The 21,912-nt window shown below is 37.7% G+C and overlaps 1 protein-coding gene across 7 annotated transcripts in view; it reads right to left on the bottom strand.

Moving 5' to 3' along the window:
* The window catches only part of IMMP2L (inner mitochondrial membrane peptidase subunit 2), a 916,780-nt gene that overhangs the window by 847,247 nt on the left and 47,621 nt on the right, over nt 1-21,912 (bottom strand). For all 7 annotated transcript variants that reach the window (XR_007132715.1, XM_047763795.1, XM_047763796.1 and 4 more), the window contains one exon: nt 2,300-2,403. Coding sequence is in view for 6 of the 7 variants with exons in the window: in XM_047763795.1 (XP_047619751.1) it covers nt 2,300-2,403 (104 nt within the window). In the remaining variant the exon portion in view is untranslated. The remainder of the gene's footprint in view (nt 1-2,299; nt 2,404-21,912) is intronic.

The following is a 21,912-nucleotide window of genomic DNA, read 5'->3' as shown; positions in this document are numbered from 1 at the left end:
TCTTTTCTCTACTTGCAGCTTCAGATGATAATGCCCCTGGCCCTTGTAAACACAGATAGTCTCAAACCTTCCTTATGTCTCCTTCCATTAAGCTACTACACCTTTTTGTTTTCAGTAAAATCTGACATTTACTGCAGTGTTTATTTATTAGAAAATTCATATGCCTTTTAATATATAAACACATACATAATATTATAGTAGAAATGCTGCATTTCCGCATACTCTGAATAAATAAAATGCTGTCCCAGGGTAATTTAAAATATAAACTGTCATACTACATTGTTTCCAAAGATTTCTTAGGTATCAATGAAATGTGTTATCAAAACAATTAGTATCTTACATATTTTATATTTAGTCAAAAATTCAAAATGTAGTCATGCATTTCTATATTAGTCACACATTTCTTACATAGATAGGATATTCTAATATAAGGACATGTGTCTAGAAAATATTCTTGCTCATAAAACGAAAAAGATGCTTTAAACCATGTTTTCTACTGTATTACATGACGCTAAAGATTGTAATATGACTTCCTGTTCATCAAAAGACAGCAACAATTACTGCTTAATGATTATTTGTTGTTCAATAATACGATACCAATCACTAAGCATCCTTATATGTAAACAGCTCCTGCTAGCAACTAGCATTATGAAAGAAAATTTGTGTTATTTGTACATGATGGAGAAATAGCACATAATTAACTCGTGAAAAATACAGTTCAACCAAAGTAGCTATAATTTACTACATCAACTGCAATTTGAATGCACAGCTTTTGAAGTTAATTTATATATTAAATATTATCACTTTAATATTTATAAAGAGAATAGTGTTCCCTTTTTTACATCGCCAATAATATGCTAGGGTACTTTTATGGACCCATGCACCCTGAATTTCAAGGAGCCTTTTTTTCCCCATTACCTATTCAAATTCACTGGGTTAGAGATAGTCAGCATGTTTCCCACGGGGGAAAAAAATGCTGCACAATTGTCTGCTTATAGTGTGACCTCTTTCACTTGGGTGGGTATCCTCTCCATCACCGACTAAGTGAGGATGTAACCTTGTCAAACCAAAGACAAAAGAATAATGAGCACACGACAGGCTAACCCAGCATGAAAAGGTTGTTAAGGAGGCTGCAGAAACAGCGCCCTGAATGACAAAATAAGAGTATACTCCTAAGAGTAGGCTAATATTAGAGAAAGCACTCGAGAACATGAGAAGCACTTAATCCCATCCTTGGATGCCTGCCATACAAAACTCCACTCAAATTTATTTATTCCATTAATTACTAACCAGATTTAGTTAATATGTTTTCCAAAAAAAATCTTGGGAGAACAGGCTTGACAATATCTCTTTCCACAAAGCACTAGCCAAAGGTAAGTATGAACAAGTAGATAACGTTCTGCTTTTACCAAACAACTGCAAATTATCACCCAACAAGAAACAATCAGTCCAATTCAAGAATCAGAAATATAAGTTGGAAGGCTTCATCAAACAGTAGGATTTTACTATCATTAAAACAAATGACAGTAACCGCTACATTAATTGCTACCACTAACTGGCAACACGGGAAATCATATTAAAACATTTTTATAGGTAACTGAAACCAGCAGAAATTAGGCAAGTTCTGTGGCAGCCTTCTCAGTGTGAATTTGCTCTTAGAATAAGCAAACAAACCTCAAATACAAACCATTCAAGCATGTACTAGGACTATCATTGTGTCAGTTATGTACATTTTGACATTCCTTTTCTACACTAAGATTGGAACGAAATTTTGTTCCCAATCAGTCATAATACTTTAACAGAGAAACAGTGCCACCTTTTGGTCCTGAACAAAAGCCTCCAGTCTACTAGCCTTCCAAACTTCCTTTTTTCAGTCAAATTGCTGATAGATATAAATGTCACTGAATTTCATGTCACAACTATCATGTTCTAGAAATATTTGGTAGCTGCCCAAGCTAATGAGAGTAACATGAAAGCTGCTTCCAAGATGCAAAATTTCAAAATAATCCAAATACCAAATACAGGTAACACAACATAAAAATTTCTAATCAGCGTTTCACCAAACACATTTTGCCAAAGCCAAGTACGTCAACCAACTGATATATTTTAAGGATAAAAGAAAAATCCTTTTTTTATAGCATTGTTACATTTCAAAATTGATTTCTTTTAAAAAGCACCATATTTTAAATGGACCCATTAATTTAATCATTGACAATATGGGTTCCAACAGTGAATTACGAGTGAAGTAATTATAAATAATCTTATAAACAAATAGATAGTATGCCTCTGATTCACTTACACTAATGACACAATGTCACCACGTTGTACTTCAAAATTCCTCACTTTCCAGTGGTTCAAAAGCACCACATCAGATGATTGGCTCCCCCCGGGATTCAAAGAAGGCTAAAAAAATAAGAAGAAAGAGACACATCTATCATTTGTATTTTTCAATCTTCATGGTTCCTTGCACTTCAGAGCTGTAGTGCAGTTCAATAAAACATTTCTAATGTAGTAGCTTTCAATAAATTGCTGTTCTAAAATAACTGCAAATGATGAGTTTTCAAAAAGGCTCATTGGGATTCTTCACAGGGAACCAGAAAAAAAATAATACATTACCAATACTTATTTGAAAGGAAAATATGCTAGATATTCAAATCTTTACTAAACTCTAAGAAAGAGGCATGGAAAGCTGTGAGAAGAATTAACAGGAAGAAGTAAACCAAACCTAAACAACATAGCAGTATTTTGTTAAATATTCAGGTAGGATCTAATTCCACAGTAGTACACATTATTGTTCCATTTGGGGGAAAGGTGAAATAATCTCAGATCAACTGGGAAAACAACCATACGAAGAAGTCTAGGGACCAAAAGCAAGACATGATAGGACAGTCTTGGAAAATGGAATTTCCTGCTTTGGCATATCTTTTCTCCAGAGAGCATCCAAAAAGGGTCCTGACCCCAGTTTAAACCTAATGAAATGAGTACCCTTCGCCCGAGGATTCAGACAAGTCTAGATGTCTCTGAGGATTGATGGGGCAGGAATTAAGATATATTGGGGATAAGAATTCATCTTTATTTAGGTCAGGAACCTAGGCATAAAAAATTGATTGAGGAACCAGGAAGCCAATATACATGTCACCTGGACAAGGGTGCAGAAAAAGCCAAGAAATATCAAGTCTGACATGAGAGGTGAGAGTAGTGAACAAAAGAATATGAAGACTTGGGAGAGCTTTTTTCCCTGTTGATTCTCCAGGGTCTCTAAGAACGTCCTGAAGTGAGACAGCAGTTTCCGGGGTGGTGGGAAAGGTTCCAAACCACTCCTGATTCTCTCCGCCTTCACAGGAGTGGCAGCAAGAGGAGACACAGCCACAGCAACCAGGGCAGAAGGGAAGAGAACAGTGGGTGCCAGACAACAGCCCATCCCTGGAGCAGTGGTGACATACTCTTTTGTAGAGATTCCTGGAATTACTTACCTGTAGATTTGTGCAAAACCTACAAAGCAGATTTGTGCGAAACCTAAAGAAATTTCCTGTGGGGGTTATTATCATGACCTTATCTTTGATTCCCCAGACTTTCCATGGCCAAAAACATGACTTATCTTGGAGAGCTCAAATACTCCTACACCTTCTGCGACTTCTGTGTGAAAATGCCTAAATATCTCTAAAGTTACTTTTGAACTCCCTGCTACTCAACACTTGACTATCTAAAATGCAACGTGATTTAATGGTACTTGTCATTTCCTAACAAAGAAAGTTTTCTTCCTTATTTTCTTACACCACCCTATGTGCCATTTTCCCAGTCAACCAAATTGAAATCTTATATTTTTACTTGACATCCAACCAGTCACAAAGCTAAAGGGGTTTTTTTCCTTCATAATGTCTTTCACATGTGGCCCATCTTTTCTCTCTACCATTATCCTATTTCAAGCACCAATCATCATATAACAAATCATGCACCTACACGAATCAGTCTCTCCCCTCCCATGTCAAAAGTGAATGATTCCATTTCTTCCTGGCTATATGATCTCAAGCAAGTTACTTAATTTTATTATGCTTCAATTTCCTTACTAGCAAAATAGTGATATTCAGTAACTATTCCCTAATTAATAATTAAATAATAATAGCCAATACTTACTGAGAGCTTATCATGAGCAACACATTGTTCTAAGGGCTTTACAAGTATTAACTAACTTAGTGAAGTCATTTAAAGTGCTTAGAACAGTTCTTGACTTGTAGTTATGCTCTCAATAACTTCTATTATGGATATGACTAAATCATAATTTTAATGAGAGGTAATTTTATACCCTTTTCGCAGGCTTCTCCTCTGGCACTATCCCTAATAAGAAGTAGAGCTGATATGGCAGAATAAATCCAGGGGGCTTCCTTGGGCCATGGTGCTAGGGAATGGAGCTTTTGCCATCATACAATAGGGATAGGCTAGAAGTCAGTCCTCCATAGGGGTGTATTCTCTCCCATCCATACTTATCATTCATATTCTCTACCTCTCTCTTCCTCACCCTCTCTTTGAGTTCAGTATCTTGCAAGTCCTTGTATGGTGCAGGAGACCACTGGCACCATAACATCTCCTTCCCATTGCTCTTTCACTAGGTCCATTTCTTTTCCTTGTCATCAGAGTAGTGAAGAACAGAAGTGATTTAAGTATTTCCAATGACACTTCCTTAATCTCTTGTACTGTTTTTCAAACATTTGTGATTACGACTCATAATAAGAAAGGCATTTTATACTGTATCCAATACACACATGCAGAAACACACATCTGAACAAAATGTCACAAAATAATAATTACCTTTGCTACATATGCCCTGATAATTTCTATTCTCTCCTAACCCATGTTTTTAAAATTCTAACACCAAACATATGAGTTTCCCATCCATTATTACTGATTTTGCAACCTACTAATAAGTTGTCACCTACAGGGCTAAAACAGGGCTTTGGATGATCCTTCTTTAACCTTTTCCTATGAAGGCTGCTTTTTTCCAGAAGTCTACCTTCAGTTCTTTCATCTCTGTCTTCATTTCCTTAGAGAATCTCATCAATATTCTCAGTTGCAAATACCACCCACACACCTACGAGTGAGTATTCTATGTGTAGTTCCTAATCACTTGCTCCTCCTCTGTACTCATTCCATAGCACTTCATACTACACTTAGCATGCTGAAATGTCATTTTTACTTACCTGTCTTCACACCTAAGCAGGAAACACTTTTTATCCATTATGACCACCAGTTAAATTTCCACTCTATCCCCAGTGGCTATTCTGAGATTCTAGCACATAATTCTAACTGGTTGCTGGGCATCGTATCTGATCAAGTCACTCCCCTACTGGAAATTCTTCACTAGCTCCAATACTACTAGCATGACTGTCTTCAACATAAAAATCAAGACACACCTGATCTGTAGGATTCTACCAATCCCATAATTCCTACAAGATAAAAGCAATTACAAGCGCTAATCTATACAGAGGTTATTTCTTCACATTGCCAAGTAAATATTTTTGCCTGAAATGTTTCCCCCTCTTCCCACCTTCCCATCAGCTGTTTAACTCATACTTCACAAATTGAATTCCATGAGGCAATGTTACAGGAACTCTTTCCTCTCACTCCTCATCTCCATTAGGTGATCAAAACTCCCAATTTCCCCATCAAAACCTGTGACTGTTTCTATCACAGCAGTTTTGTTTTGTTTTGTTTTTGTCTTTTTTGTTGTTGTTGTTGCTATTTCTTGGGCCGCTCCCGCGGCATATGGAAGTTCCCAGGCTAGGGGTCAAATCGGAGCTGTAGCCACCGGCCTACGCCAGAGCCACAGCAACGCGGGATCCGAGCCGCGTCTGCAACCTACACCACAGCTCACGGCAACGCCGGATCGTTAACCCACTGAGCAAGGGCAGGGACAGAACCCGCAACCTCATGGTTCCCAGTCGGATTCGTTAACCACTGCGCCACGACGGGAACTCCTATCACAGCAGTTTTAAGAGCATATTGTAATTATTGGATTGTCACACTCTCCAAGAGTCTACAAGGATTTGGGGAATAGATTATTTCTTACATCTGCATTATTGACACTTGGGCAAGTAAGATGATTAATGAATTTTAGTGCAGAGAATTTCTTAAAAATCAATTAATGAAAGTTTCAAAGACTCCCCAAGTTAACATACCCAAAAAAAGATCATATTCCATCCGAGCCCCAAAGTTACTTCCATATACCCCTCCTTAGTTACAGTATCACCAGACACCCTATCCCCACACTAGAAAACTCTTGAGTCAGCCTCAACTCCTAACTCTCTGTTTGAGTCACCTGTCATCAGACTTTCCCTCTTCCCAGAATGCCTTCTCCCTATTTGGAAAATTTCTATTTATCTTCCAAAGCCCAGCTCAGATTATGGTGAATTCTCTGTGAAGTCTTAAAACAAAGAAGGAAAAAACCTGAAATTCCCCTGCAGAAATTAGGAAATTACATCCTGGCGCTCCGTGGTTGATGACAGAAGAATCTCCATAGATTCAAATCTTGACACTTGCATTCATCTTTCCCTTACAGAATCAATCATCCACCAACTTTTCTAAGGTTAATTGTTAGAACCAAAAAGTAATGCATTATAAACAAAAGATTTATGTGTGGGGGGGGAAATCCCAGAAGGGAGCCTGTCTAATTTCAAGCAGTAAAATATTAGAATCATCAGTCAACACTTGGAAGACCTTGTTTGATTTTATAAAGGAAACAACAGAGTTTTCTTTTACCTTTCCTGTCCTTCACAAGACTAAATTAATTACTTCCCCATCCGTGCTCCCTTAGCAATTTAGTTAAACTTTGGGGATGGCTCTTAAAACCTGATTCTAGGTATCTGCCTATACATATGACTCTCACTCAACTGTAAGTTTAACAATTGCAGGAACCATATTTCTTCATGTCAGTATACCCAGTCCCAGAACATGGCTGAAAGACTATATTTCCATACTTTAAACCTTAAAAGATTAAAGACGTTTGAAAGCATATTTAAATAAGATGTTTCCCAAGAAATGTACATTATCTAAACAATGTATACATCTCTTTCAATGAAACATACCCTGGGTGAGAAAACATTGTAAGAAATATTTTGTGTTGCATCAACTAGGCAATTTAAGCATTAGTAATAAAATTGGACTTTAATAAGCATTAAAGTGCTTTATTAGTATCCATAGTGAGATAATGCTAATTACAACAGAATAAAAGTTTTTCTTTACAATCATGTGTAAATATGAGTAACAGTTACCAATGTGAATAACACTTTCCATAAAAAAAAAAAAAACTTTAATTGGGAAACTATTCCTGTAGCACTATAAAAAACTGTAGTTGTTTGTAGTTCAATTAAAAATTTTTTAAAAAAGAGAAAACACTTTACTTCTTGAGTTTCCTAAAGCAAATTTTTAGAAGAAAAATAATGCACTGACTTCACAATGAAAATTTTGTATAAGAAATGCAGAAAGTGGATTATGCACTTTTTAAAAAATCAGTAAACCATGTTATTTCTTGGAAATTTTACATCTTGTTGTTCCCTATGTGAATGGCAGTTTGCTTCAGATAGAACAAGCAATCTTCTCAAATCAAGTAATACATATGAAATTGAAATAAAAAGTCATAAAAATTGGGAACCCAATGTAACCAGAGTCTATATTGTCATTTTGTTAACATTTCAAATCCTAGATTCCCAGAGACTACACCAAAATTATAACCAACTGAAAACAATAAAGCTTTTTTAAAGTAAGAAACCTCAAAGAGTACTTAACCTAGGGGTTTTATTTTTTTTATTGAAGTATAGTTGATTTACAATATTATGCTAGTCTCTTGTGTACAGCAAAGTGATGCAGTTTTATATACAAAGATATATATTCTTGTCCATTATGGCTTATTATAGGATATTTAATATAGTGCCCTGTGCTATACAGTAGGTCCTTATTTTTTATTTATATTGTCTATGGTAGTTTGAATCTGCTAATCCCAAATTCCTTCTATAAGGCCCCTCCCTTCCCCCTTGGCAACCATCAGCTTGTTTTCTATGTCTGTGAGTCCATTCTATTTTGTAAATAAGTTACTTTATATCATATTTTAGATTCCACATATAAGTGATATTATATGGTCTTTTTCTATCTCTTTCTAACTTCACTTAATATTTAATCTCTAGGTACTATCCATGTTGCTGCAAACAGCATTATTTCATTCCTTTTTATGACTGAGTAGTATCCCACTATGTGTGTGTGTGTACACATGCACTTTATCCATTCATCTGTCCATGGACATTTACAGTGTTTCCATGTCTTGGTTATTATGAACAGTGCTTCTATGAATACTGGGATGCATGCATCTTTTCAAATTATAGTTTTGTCTGGATATATGCCCAGGAGTGGGATTGCTGGATTAGACAGCAACTTTACTTTTAGGGTTTTTTTTTGTTTGTTTTTTTTGTTTTTTTTTCCCCACTGTACAGCAAGGGGGTCAGGTTATCCTTACATGTATACATTACAATTACATTTTTTCCCCCACCCTTTCTTCTGTTGCAACATGAGTATCTAGACAAAGTTCTCAATGCTATTCAGCAGGATCTCCTTGTAAATCTATTCTAAGTTGTGTCTGATAAGCCCCAGCTCCTGATCCCTCCCACTCTCTCCCCCTCCCATCAGGCAGCCGCAAGTCTCTTCTCCAAGTCCATGATTTTCTTTTCGGAGGAGATGTTCATTTGGGCTGGATATTAGATTCCAGTTATAAATGATATCATATGGTATTTGTCTTTGTCTTTCTGGCTCATTTCACTCAGTATGAGATTCTCTAGTTCCATCCATGTTGCTGCAAATGGCATTATGTCATTCTTTTTTATGGCTGAGTAGTATTCCATTGTGTATATATACCACATCTTCCGAATTCAATCCTCTGTCGATGGACATTTGGGTTGTTTCCATGTCCTGGCTATTGTGAATAGTGCTGCAATGAACATGCGGGTACTTTTAGTTTTTTAAGGATCCTCCACACTGTTTTCCATAGTGACTACACCAATTTACATTCCCACCAATAGCGTAGGAGGGTTCCCTTTTCTCCACATTCCCTCCAATCTAGACGCTTCTACCTGTATCTCAAAATGAGTGACTGTGCCAGATGCTCCTGCCAGCAGTCAAGGAGATTTCCAGCAGTAAGAGGAAAAACACAGCCAGTCACTGGGATTACCAACAAAGAAGAAAATAAACCCAGGAGCTGCTCTGCCAAGTTTTCTTCCATGATTTGCATTCTCACACAGTCAAGTCCTTAGCTTCTACTGTGGAGCATTAGGGTTAAAAATCAAACACCTTAGGTAAGTCTTTGGGAGAGCCCTTGCTCCTGCGAGAAACCTATGTTCAAATCCTAGCTCCATTCCCTTACTGGCCAGCTTACCCAAATCATTTAAGCTTTCTAAACCTCACTGCCATATCTATAAAGTGGGGATTGCAGTACCACCCACGTCATAGGGTTGTTATGAGAATTATGAGAGGATCCAGAAAACATTCTCAACAGTAGATGATATCGGTCAACAAAAAAGACGGTAACAATAGTAACAGCAACAACAGGACAAAGGGAAACAAAACAGGGACAGTATCCTTTCCACAAGATTCAAGACAAGATTAAGCTTTAATTTATCACCCTGAACATTTTTCCTTTTAAATACTGGCACACCTCTCTGTACTGCTCTTCACTTTATTTCTTCACTTTATTATGCTTCAAAGATATTGTGCTTTTTACGAATTGAAGATTTGTGTCAACCCTGCATCAAGAGTCCATCGGTGCTATTTTTCCAACAACATATGCTCACTTCTTGTCTCTGTGTCACATTTTGGTAATCCTAGCAATATTTCCAACTTTTTCACCCTTATTATATTTGTTATGGCCATCTGTGGCCAGTAATCTTGGCTGTTGCTATTGTAATTGTTTTGGGCCACCACAAATTCCATGCATATAAGACGTCAAATTTAATTGATAAATGCTGCATGTGTTCTGACTGCTCCACTGACTAGCCACTCCCCTGGCACTGGCCTCTCTATTCCCTGAGACAAAACAATATTAAAATTAGGCCAATAAATAATCCTACAATGCCCTCTAAGTGTTCAAGTGAAAAGAAGAGTCACACACCTCACGTTAAATCAAAAGTTAGAAATGATTAAGCTTAGTGAGGAAGGTATATGGAAAACCAAGATAAGCTGAAAGCCAAGTCTCTTGGGCCAGTTAGCCAAACCATGAGGGCAAAGTTCTTGACAGATATCAAAAGCGCTACTCCAGTGAATACACAAATAATAAGAAAGTGAACTAGCCTATTGCTGGCATGAAGAAAGTTTAGTGGTATAAATAGAAGATCAAACCAGCCACAACCTTCCCTTAAATGAAAATCTAATTCAGAGCAAGATCTTAACTCTGTTCAATTCTATGAAGGCTGAGAGAGGTGAGGAAGCTGCAGAAGAAAAGTTTGAATCTGGCAGAGGGTGGTTCATGAGGTTTAAAGAAAGAAACCGCTCCAAACATCAAAGTGCAAGGTAAAGCAGCAAACACTGATGTAGAAGCTGCAGCAAATTATCCAGAAGATCTAGCTTGGATAATCCATGAAGAGGACTACATTAAATAAGAGATTTTCAGTGTAGATGAAATAGCCTTATACTAGTAGAAGATGCCATCCAGAATTTTCATAGCTAAAGAGGACAAGTCAATGCCTGGCTTCAAATCTTCAAAGGACAGACTGGCTCTCTTGTTAGGAGCTTATGCAGCTGGAGACTTTAAGTTGAAGCCAATACTTAACATCATAGTGCTTTTAAGAATTATGCTAAATCTACTCTGCCTGTGCTCTGTAAATGGAACAACAAAGCCTAAATGACTGCACATCTGTTTACAATATGGTTTACTAAATATTTTAAGGTCTGTGGAAACCTACTGCTCAGAAAAAAAAAAAAAAAATTCCTTACAAAATATTACTGCTCATTGACAATACACCTGGTTGTCTAAGAGCTCTGAGAGACATGTAACATGTTTTCATGCCTGCTAACACAACATCCATTCTGCAGCTCTTGAATCAAGGAATAATGTCAATTTTTAAGTCTTACTATTTAAGAAATACATTCTGTAAGGCTATAGCTGCCATAGTTAGCGATTTCTCTAATGGATCAGGGCAAAGTAAATCAAAAACCTTCTGGAAAGGATTCACCATTCTAGATACCATTAAGAACATTAGCAATTCGTGAGAAGAGGTCAAAATATCAACATTAACAGGATCTTGGAAGAAGTTGATTCTAACCCTCATGGCTGACTTCGAGGGTACAAAACCTCAGTGGAGGAAGTAACTGCAGATATAGTGGAAATAGGAAGAGAACCAGAATTAGAGGTGGAGCCTGAAGGTGTGACTGAATTGCTACAATTCACAGCAACACTAAAGGATAAGGAGCTATTTCTCATTGAGCAAAGAAAGTGGTTTCTTGTTTACTCCTAGTACAGATGACTGCTGAAATGACAACGGAGGATTTGGAATATTACATAAACTTGGTTGACAAAGAAGGGGCAGGGTTTGACTCCAACTTTGAAAGAGGTTCTACGGTTATCAAATGGCACTGCAGGCTACAGAGATCTTGTTCATGAAAAGAAGAGTAAATTGGTGAGGCAAACTTCATTTTATTCCATTTTAAGAAACTGCCATGGCGTTCTCTTAGGGCTCAGTGGGTTAAGGATCTGGCATTGTCACTGCTAATGGCTCAGGTGCAAATTTGATGCCTGGCCCAGGAACTTCCATATGCCTGGGGTGGGGCCAAAAAAAAGAGAGAGAGAGAGAGAGAAAAGAAACTGCCACAGCAGCCCCAACCTTCAGCAACCATCACCCTCTTCAGTCAGCAACCATCAACAGTGAGGCACAACCCAGGAAAAAGATGATGACTCACTGAACACTCAGATGCGGGTTAGCAATTTTTAGCAATATATTTTTTTGTTATTTCTAGATATAATGCCACTGCACATTTACTAGACTACAAAAGTATAATGTAAATATGACTTTTATATACACTGGGAAACAAAAGCTTTATGTGATTTGCTTTATTGTGCTATTTATTTTATTTTGGTGGTTTGGAACCAAATCTGCAATACCTCTGAGGTATCCCTATACTAAACTGGAAGTCTTCAGGCTCAAAATATTACCCTCCCTCCATTGCTAAATTCTTGGTGCACTATTCATTTCATCTAAGCAAGTAAAGTAAGCATTCTATTATTTTGGATCTGTATTGTTCTGCCTCTAGGACTTAACCCAGAAAAAAAAAATCAACATGCACAACTACTTAAAAATATCTTCTAGAGAAACATTATGCCCATTACGTTCTTAATGTTCATTTTTAAAAATACATGCATATACATACATATATAAAGTACATATTAAAAATCCAAGTTCTTATCTCTGGTTGATGAGATTACAATTTTCTTTTTCTTTATTTTTTTTTGAAAAATTTTAAGTTACATTAAAAATAAGTTATAAGCTTTGCTCTGACCTAAGCACTATATCATCCATTCTAAGAAAGAGAATATAAGCCAGGAGATTTCAACAGATGTTAATAAATTGTTACAACTTGAAATAGCAGATATCAACCCTGCTTTTGAAACAAATATAACAGAAGTTGAGCTTTAATGTTCTCTCTAATCAAAGACTATGCTGAAGGATTTGTATTCCTCCTACAAACAAACATTATTGTCAAGGTATCTGAATTCTCAGCTTGTGTCTAAGTTCAAATCATATGACAGTTCTGGAGAAATTTATGTCTTGATTTAGGAAAACAAAACTCCCCTAGAGAATTAAACAGAGACATGATAGATTTCTCACCTTCTAAGATTTAGCCCAGTCATCCATCAGTAAATGACATTACTCTGGTTTTGATTTTTTTCTATAAATTTCTTATTCACTTATTTTCTCATTTGCTTTTTAATTAAAAAAAAAAAAAAGTCCACAGCCATAATTCACTACCTATAGTCTACCAACAAAGCCTGGTTTTAACCTCACTTCTTTGCGAGCAGTGCTGTCAACATTTTCAGACTTATAAAGAGTACCACCCACCCTGATTATATTCTATCTAAAATGTTTAAGTAGTATTTTGTGTTTTTCAATGAGATGTCCCCCAGTGGCAGCCATGAGAAATCAACAGTAACCCTCAGACTTTTTTTTTAAGAACTGTTATTTTAGAGAAATAATGGGGGAGGGGCTATTACAGTAAGAGAAGAAGGTGCAATAGCACTTTGTTTTCAACTTTCTAACACTGTAGCCCTGGCCAGGAAGCATGGAGTACAGTTAAAATAAATGTAGAATCTGATTACAGAATCATCATCATCGTTATTATTAGATGACATAGTTTTGAAAGAACCTGGTCTAAAAAGCTATCTTCCTTCTCTTGCTACTCAGAGGTCTGTACTGTTTGCATGGTTTCTAAGAGTTCTCAGATTTGTATTACTGGGCGTGCATTGTAAAATGGACTACACTATACCCAAGTGTGCATGAAGCTTTAAGTTAGAAACGGAGCATTCTTTCCAAGTAAAGGGTACTTACGACCCATACCCCTTAATACCTGACCCTCCCCCTACAATGACAATCCATCTAATTCAAAACGTATTCAAACTTTTGACCTCAGGGCCCTTAACCTGGCAAGGTAACTGAAACCTAGGGTCATTTGAGAGCTAGAAGGAAGCAATCCAAATTATAAAGCATGTCAGGAAATTTATACTTATTAAATCCTAGGTATATCTGACACTCTATTAATAACTACAGAGTAATGGGCTCTTCAAACCTGTTTCAAATTTCAGAGGCTCCCCAAAGGAGCATCTGGTGATATTCTAAAGTCCCCACTAGAAACCCCCCTTCAGGGGGGTTCCCATGATGGCTCAGCAGTTAAGGAACCTGACTAGCATCCATGAGGACCCGGGTTGGATCCCTGGCCCCGCTCACTGGGTTAAGGATCCAGCATTGTGGTAAGCTGTGGTGTAGGGCGCAGACGCAGATCAGATCTGGTGGTGTTGTGGCTGTGGCAAAGGCCGGCAGCTACAACTCCGATTTGACCCCTAGCCTGGGAACTTCCATATGCCATGAGTGTGGCCCTAAAAGGAAGGAAGGCAGGAAGGCAGGCAGGCAGGAAGGAAGGAAGGAAGAAAGGAAAAGAAAGAAAAAAGAAAAGAAAAAGGAAAAGAAAAACAAAATGAAACCCCCTTTCACTCTGTTACTTTAGAGCTCTGGCCTAGACCCCACCTGGACCAGATAATTCTGGCAGCCTCTCTGCTCAAATACGTAGGCTTTGGACAGATTCCACATGAGTTGGAACAGACATGTATTTTTATACATCCAACTTAAAAGACAACAAAGGATGACTTGGTTAAGGAGGTGAAATTATAAAAATTCCTTCATGCTTTCTTTCACTCATTAATTCCTTCATCACTGAAAAACTACTGAATTCCAACTCTGCCAGGCATTGTGCCAGGCAATAGGATTCCTCACCCTTGAAACTCTAGATATGAATAAAATCACATTTATTTAAGAGCCTTTTAAAGATTTAAGAGCCTTTTAAAAAAATATTCACTTTAAATTGAGGTGAATATTTTCCTTGTCCTTTTGATATTTCTCCACTAAATTTTATTCACATATAAATAACCTGTATTTCTGTAGATACCAAATTTCTTAATTTTTCTTTAAAAAGCAAGTCTCTGAAGCTGTATTAATACAATTTTAAATGGATATATACCATTTTAATCTAACATGGAAATATAGTGAGTTGTTAACTTTTCATCCTCCTAATCTTTAAATTGTATTGTCTAATTTTATAGAAGGACCCATCAAAGTTTTACGGGCACTTTCATATGTTGCTTGTACAAAGAAATATCTTTACAGACTATCTGAAAGGTAATTTTCCAAAATGTACCTAAAGTCTTTAAAGTGGTCTTATCCTTAGGCCTGGAAATGTCATATTTAGAAAGTTATCCTAAGGAAATAATCAAAAATATGTACAAGGATGTTCATCATATATTATTTACAATAAGTGAATAATTGAACTAACCTAAATGCCAATAACAAAAACCGATTAAAATAATAATGGTTAAACCATATGATACATGGATACCAGAGCTATTAAATATCATATTGCAGAGAAATATTTAAGGATATTTAGATATGTTTAGCAAAAGAAATTAAGTAAAAATGTGATTAAATGGAAAAAAACAAATTGGTATGAACCATTTTAGAAAGGGAAGGGAAAAAGGGAAGGAGGGAAGGAGAGAAGAAAACTTCAGAAAGGGATAAGAATTTATAATGGTTTAGAATTGCAAACTTTGAAGTCAAAAGCTTGGGTTTCAATCTGAGTAATCGTCAACAAATTAATCTCTCTGCTCCTGTTTCTTCATCTGTAAAATGGGTTAGTAATAGTACCTTCGTGATAAGATTTCCAGGGATAGTAAATAAATTATTATATTTAAAGTGAATACTATAATGCCTGGAACACACTGATCATTCAATTCTTTTTAACTATTAGCATTATGCAATAACATCTTTTTGTTTTGTTTTGTTTTTTGCTTCTTAGGGCCATACCTGACGCATATGAAAGTTCTAGTCAAGGGATTAAATCAGAGCTGTGTCTGCAGCCTATACCACAGCTCATGGCAATGCCGGATCCTTAACCTACTGAACAAGGCCAGGGATCGAACCCACATCCTCCTGGATATTGGTCACGTTTGTAAACCACTGAGCCACAACAGGAACTCCCTATACAATAATGTCTTAAAAATAATTCTGGAAACCAGTATAGATCATTTTTATTTTGTGTATTTTTCTGTATTTTCTAAGTTTTCTCTAATCAAAATGCAATGCTTTAGATTAAGAATAATGATTTTTTTAAAGAAAAAAAGCACTTGATTATTATATGCTCTCATTACAAATATTTTTGAAGTTTCCTTTCTTTTTTAACAAATTCTTTAGTGTTTAAGCTCCCCCCTTATTCAGATCACTGTAACAAGATAGCAAGGTTAAAATCTGCAATCTTTCTGGTTCAACACAATGATGCAATAATTATAAAACACTACCATTAAATGTATGTATGTTGTTTCCCTGCTAATAAAGCAAATATGGAGACAGCTATTCAAATTTCTAACTCTAATTAATCATGAGGAAAAACAGATGATGCACGATTAATGAAATATTGATATAAACTTTCTATATATTATCAAGAAGAGAGATTACTGTATGTGATCTAAGCCAGTTACATGGATAATCTATGTACTGACACCAAGATACATAGACACATCTATATGCTGACAAATATTTTACTTCTTCATAAAACTGAATAAGGAGAGTTCCCGTGGTGGCTCAGGGGATTAAGAACCCGACATAGTGTCTGTGAGGATGTGAGTTTGATCCCTGGCCTCACTCTTCCCATACCTTATACAAAGCTCTCAGAAGCCAATTGACAATTTCAATATTCTACCTGGATCTTTAGTCAGATCCATAAATTCAGTACATATATCCTCTGGATTCTAAGCTTCTGCAAGTGACATTTTATAAAATTGTTTCATTCTATAAAAATGGGTAAACGTCATTTCAACCTCCAAAAACAGTTTCCTCACCACCTTTCTAGCTTCCATTAACAGTTGCTTGTCATTTTTCCAGCCTTTACCAACAATCTCTTCACCATTTTTCTGGCCCCAACTGCCAACTCAGTCCCAAAACCAATGCTACACGTTTTAACATTTTGTTACAGCAGCACCTCACTAAAAATACTAATTTTTGTTTCAGTTACCCATGCTTCATAAAAACCATTTCCAACACTGTGTCTTAAAAGAACAACCATTTATTTGACCATGATCCTGCCGTTTGGGCTCCATTCAGTGGGGCAGATCCTCTTCTGCTCTCTCCTAGGGTCACTCATGTGGCTGCAGTCACCTGGAATTCAAGTGGGGCTGGAAATTCCAAAATGGCCCTCATCATACGTCGGGATTTACCTGCCGTTTGTTGCCCAGAGTGTCTCATTTGTCCTCCAGTGTCCTCTCTAGCAGGATAGCCTGAGTTTCTTGCTTGTGCCTAGGTCAAAAGTACTTACCAAGGTTCCACCTGAATAACACCTGCTGATGCCTCATGGCTAAAGCAAGTCGCAGGGCCAGAATCAACGAGGAGGGGGTGCGGGGAGACTATACAAATCAGTGAGGGAAGTAAGATTCATTGAGGAGCCATTCCCATAAAAATCTACAAGTCTCCCATTCTAAGTGAATGGGCCATTCTCTCTGCAGACATTCTATGCTTCCTACTGGTCATTTTAAAAACCACAGACATAAAAGATGGTTTTTATTGTAAAAAAAAGAAAAAAAAAAGAGGGAGAGAGAGAGAGAGAGGAAGACAGGGAGGAAAGAAAGGAAGGAAGGAAGGGATGGAAGGTGGGAAGGAGGGAGGAAACTAGCCGGTAAAACAAACTAAACAAATCAAAAACATGAAGAGATAACTAAATATTCTTAAAGCTACAAAGTGTAGAATATACATTATTGAAATTTTAATAAAGGAGAAAGGTAATACAAAATTAAAATTAGGAAGAAGAAATAAAACAAAATTTATAAACTAGTAAAAATCAGAATTGAAAGTATTATAAATTGATATAACTTGGTATGAGACTAGAAACAAGAAAAGAAGCTAAAACTAGTAGAAATAGATGGTGAATAATCTGACAAAAGAGTGGAAAATAAAAAATATGTTCTTAAAACTACTAAGAATTAGCATTCAAGAACTTAACAAACCAAGGCAACAAGGGGTTTTGTTTTTTTTTTGGTCTTTTTAGGGCTGCTTCAACAGCATATGGAGGTTCCCAGGCTAGGGCTCCAATCACAGGTGTAGCTGCCCACCTACGCCACAGCCACAGCAACTTGGGATCCAAGCCATGTCTGTGACTTACACCACAGCTCAAGACAACACTGGATCCTTAACCCACTGAGCAAGGCCAGGGATGGAACCTGCGACCTCATGGATGCCAGTTGGGTTCGCTAACTACTGAGCCACAATGGAAACTCCAAGACAATAAGGATTTTTTAAACGAGGCAGTTCCCGTGTTTGGAAAATTCCCCTAAAATTTCCCCTACCCAAGGGCCAGAGTTCTAAATAAATAAATAAAAAGGCATTCTCAAACTTATCACAATTCCCAATTCCCAGGTCCTAGTGATGATTCTAAATCATAGATCCAAAATGGGGCTCAGGTACCCAAGTTATAATAATAAAAAAGGCCCAGGACCACACTAACTGCAAAAGGGCTTTCTCAGAGTTCCCGTCGTGGCTCAGCAGTTATGGAACTTGACTAGTATCCATGAGGATGCAGGTTCGATCCCTGGCCTTGCTCAGTGGGTTAAGGATCTGGCGTTGCCGTGAGCTGTGGTGTAGGTGGCAGATGCGGTTTGGATCCCACATTGCTGTGGCTCTGGAGTAGGCCAGCAGCTATAGCTCCAGTTGGATCCATCCCTAGCCTGGGAACCCCCATGTGCCTCAAGTGCAGCCCTAAAAAGACAAAAAGATCAGGTAAAAAAGGGGGGGGGGCTTTCTCACACCATGGGCCTCCTTACCCTTTGTGTTACATTTACTGCCTGAAGCCCTGAGGACAAGTCCACATTTAAAATTTCAGAATCAAGAGCTAACATGCTCCTCTCCTTTAGCTATAGCTCAATTTGAACAGCTTCATCCTTGCAAGCCTCCCTCTAGCAGTAAAGCAACATTTTTCATATTACAGGTCATGACCAATGAGTGAGTCATAGAATCAATTTAATGGCTTGCAACCAGAATAGAAAATATCAGAGGGCATTGCACATAATGATGGTAATTATGGTTTAAGTACTGTTACATGAAACTTTTGTTTCAGTCGTGTGTCTATGTGTGCAACGAAAAACTATATTATTTAATGTGAGTCATGAGCAAAAAGGTTTGGAAATTTCTGCTATAAAGAATATGATGGATTCATCAAGGATCTAAAAGTTTTTCAGGTGAAAAGTGCAGAAACACCCTCAAAGTCAAAGGAAAAAAATTTTTAATGATGATAATTTCATTTTATCATATTTCTGCAGGGTTTAATTATTCAGGCACTTCAAGGCTTCAAAGAACAAATTTAATATTCATTTATTCAGCATCCCCTAAACAGGTAGGTGAGAGGAATGTGGTCTCTTTCTTTTAGAAGCTCATAAAGTAGCTAGTAATAACCTATAGTTAAGATGACTAGAGGACAATGCAAAAGAATTTATAATCATTAGTTAAATGTACAGTGCTGTAGGATTTCAAATAAGTGAATGATGGAATTAGGAAGGTTGTATGAAGAAAAAATGACTTGGATTTGGCCTTAAAAGAAGTGTAAGATAAGAAAAAACAGAGAGGAAAAGGTATAGTTGTAAGTCCTATTATATAGCCAAACTAGGCTAACTGCCTATAAAAAGAATCTTGCAAACTCAATGTACAACACAATCGTGAGTGGATTTACTACACACAGTCATTCAGAATCCCACATTCTTCCAATCTTGCAGCTCCATCAACTCCTGCAGCCTCTGAGTCCTCAAGCGGATCCTCTGCATCCGGTCAGCAGACAGAAGAGGGTACGGATCCCAAAGAAGGCTTTTATGGTCGGGCCTGGAAATGACACCTCACTATTCTGGTCTTTTTTTCCTTGGCCAGAACTCAGTCACATGTGACTACGAGGGAAGGTGAAAAATAAGCCAGTCTAGGAGCAAAATGACGTAGCTGTGTTCATTGCTAGCCCTCTCTCACAACTACAACATCCCAGACATAATTAATGAATAGAGGAAAACTCTGAAAGGTGGGCCTTCGAAGGTAGGTTGGACCTTCAAAAGTAGAAGAATGATACGGTGACGAGTTCCCTGGGTTTCCCTTTAGCTCCTTCCTGTGCATCCTAGAGGAGATGCTGGAGAGCCCTGCAGCCAGGAGCCACCCACAGGCAGGACAAAAACGCCACCAGAGGAGCCTCCTTTCTAAAGAGAGGACCAGGGAAAGGGTAGCCAAGTGTCAGGAAAACCACTTTCTTATTATTTTTTTTTTTTTAAGGGCAATACGTGAGGCATATTGAGGTTCCCAGGCTAGGGGTCGAATTGGAGTTATAGACACCGGCCTACACCACAGCCATAGCAGCACTGGATTCAAGCGATGTCTGCGACCTACACCCTAGCTCGAGGCAACACCAGATCTTTAACCCACTGAGGGAGGCCGGGGATGGAACCCACATCTTCATGGATAACAGTCAGACTCGTTTCCACTGAGCCACAACAGGAACTCCACAAAATCCCTTTTTTATAACACCGGTCCTAATCTACCCAAACATGAAAGAAAACAAGTGGCCCAACACCACAGTGTGAGTGGGCTGAGCGGGGAGCTGGACTTGGGGCCTCACCCACAGCAGGGAGACTGGACAGGGCCCCTTCACGTTCCCCTGAGCCAACAACAAAGAGGCAGAATGAGCGTCTCGTGCTATCAGCCCACTTTCTCCTACCCAAGTGTGAGCTTGGCAAGTTCTTTACAATTTAAACATAAATGTACCACACGACCGAGCAATTCCATCCTATGTATCCGCCCAAGAGAAATGAAAGCATGTTTACACAGAAACCTATACACAAATATCCACAGCAGCATTATGCACAAGAATGGAAATGCAGAAACAACCTAAATGTTTATCACCTGGTGAAAAAAGAAACAAAAGATGGTGCGTTCATACAATGCAAAACTACTCAGCAATACAACCATACAAACAATTGATATATGGTACAATACATATAAACACCACATATTGTTTTGTTCGGTTTACAGGAAATGTCCAGAAAAGGCAAATCTGTATACAGAGTGGATCTGTGGTTGCCTGAGGCAAGGCGGAAGCAAAAATTAACTTCAAACAGGCATGAGGGATCTTGGAAATGCTCTAAAAAGTGATGACTGTACAACTTTACAACTTTATAAATTTATTAAAAATCATTAACCCACTCAGAATGGGTAAATCCAAAGGTACATAAATTATACCTCAATCCACTTATGTTCTAAAAAGTAGACAGAACAGTATAATGAACCACCTTGTTATCCAATCATCTATATTCAACAATTATGAACTCATGGCCAATCTTGTTTCATTTATAATCCCACCCCACTTTTCCTCATCCATTTTAAAGTAAATCTCAGGTATTTAATAGATATTTCATTGCAAATTTTATAAGATTCATAGTTTGGAAGGATTTTTTTATCCTGACCACAATACCATTTTTATATCTTAAAAAATCTATTAAAGCACAAGTGATCGGAGTTCCCGTCGTGGCGCAGTGGTTAACGAATCCGACTAGGAACCATGAGGTTGCGGATTCGATCCCTGGCCTTGCTCAGTGGGTTAAGGATCCGGCGTTGCCGTGAGCTGTGGTGTAGGTCACAGACGTGGCTTGGATCTCGCATTGCTGTGGCTCTGGCGTAGGCCAGCAGCTACAACTCCGATTGGACCCCTAGCCTGGGAACCTCCATGTGCCATGGGAGCGGCCCTACAAAAGGCAAAAACACAAAATAAATAAATAAAGCACAAGTGATTAAAAAAAAAGCAATGGTACTTTGCTTGACCACTTTAAATAATCTTTTGTTGCTTTCTCATACTTTCAGTTTCCTCTTTAATTCATTTAAACATACAACCCTTACAGCTGACAGTTCTAATGCCTAAAGTCTTTAAGGTCTGATCCTACTACAGGCTGTTCAGTAACACCCTCCCTCACAGTCCTCACTTCCTTGTGTGATATTCTTTTACTGTAAGATCATGTGCCTCAAACTGCATGTGCCCAGGAAGACTGGAGATAGCTTCTGCCAAGTGCCTGAGGTTGCCTTAAAGCCCAGTCCACTGTAAATTAATATCTTTGTTTAG

The sequence above is a fragment of the Phacochoerus africanus genome, chromosome 16 (genome assembly GCF_016906955.1).
Source record: "Phacochoerus africanus isolate WHEZ1 chromosome 16, ROS_Pafr_v1, whole genome shotgun sequence".
Lineage (NCBI taxonomy): Eukaryota > Metazoa > Chordata > Mammalia > Artiodactyla > Suidae > Phacochoerus > Phacochoerus africanus.
This window is presented reverse-complemented; position numbering and strand designations above follow the sequence as displayed.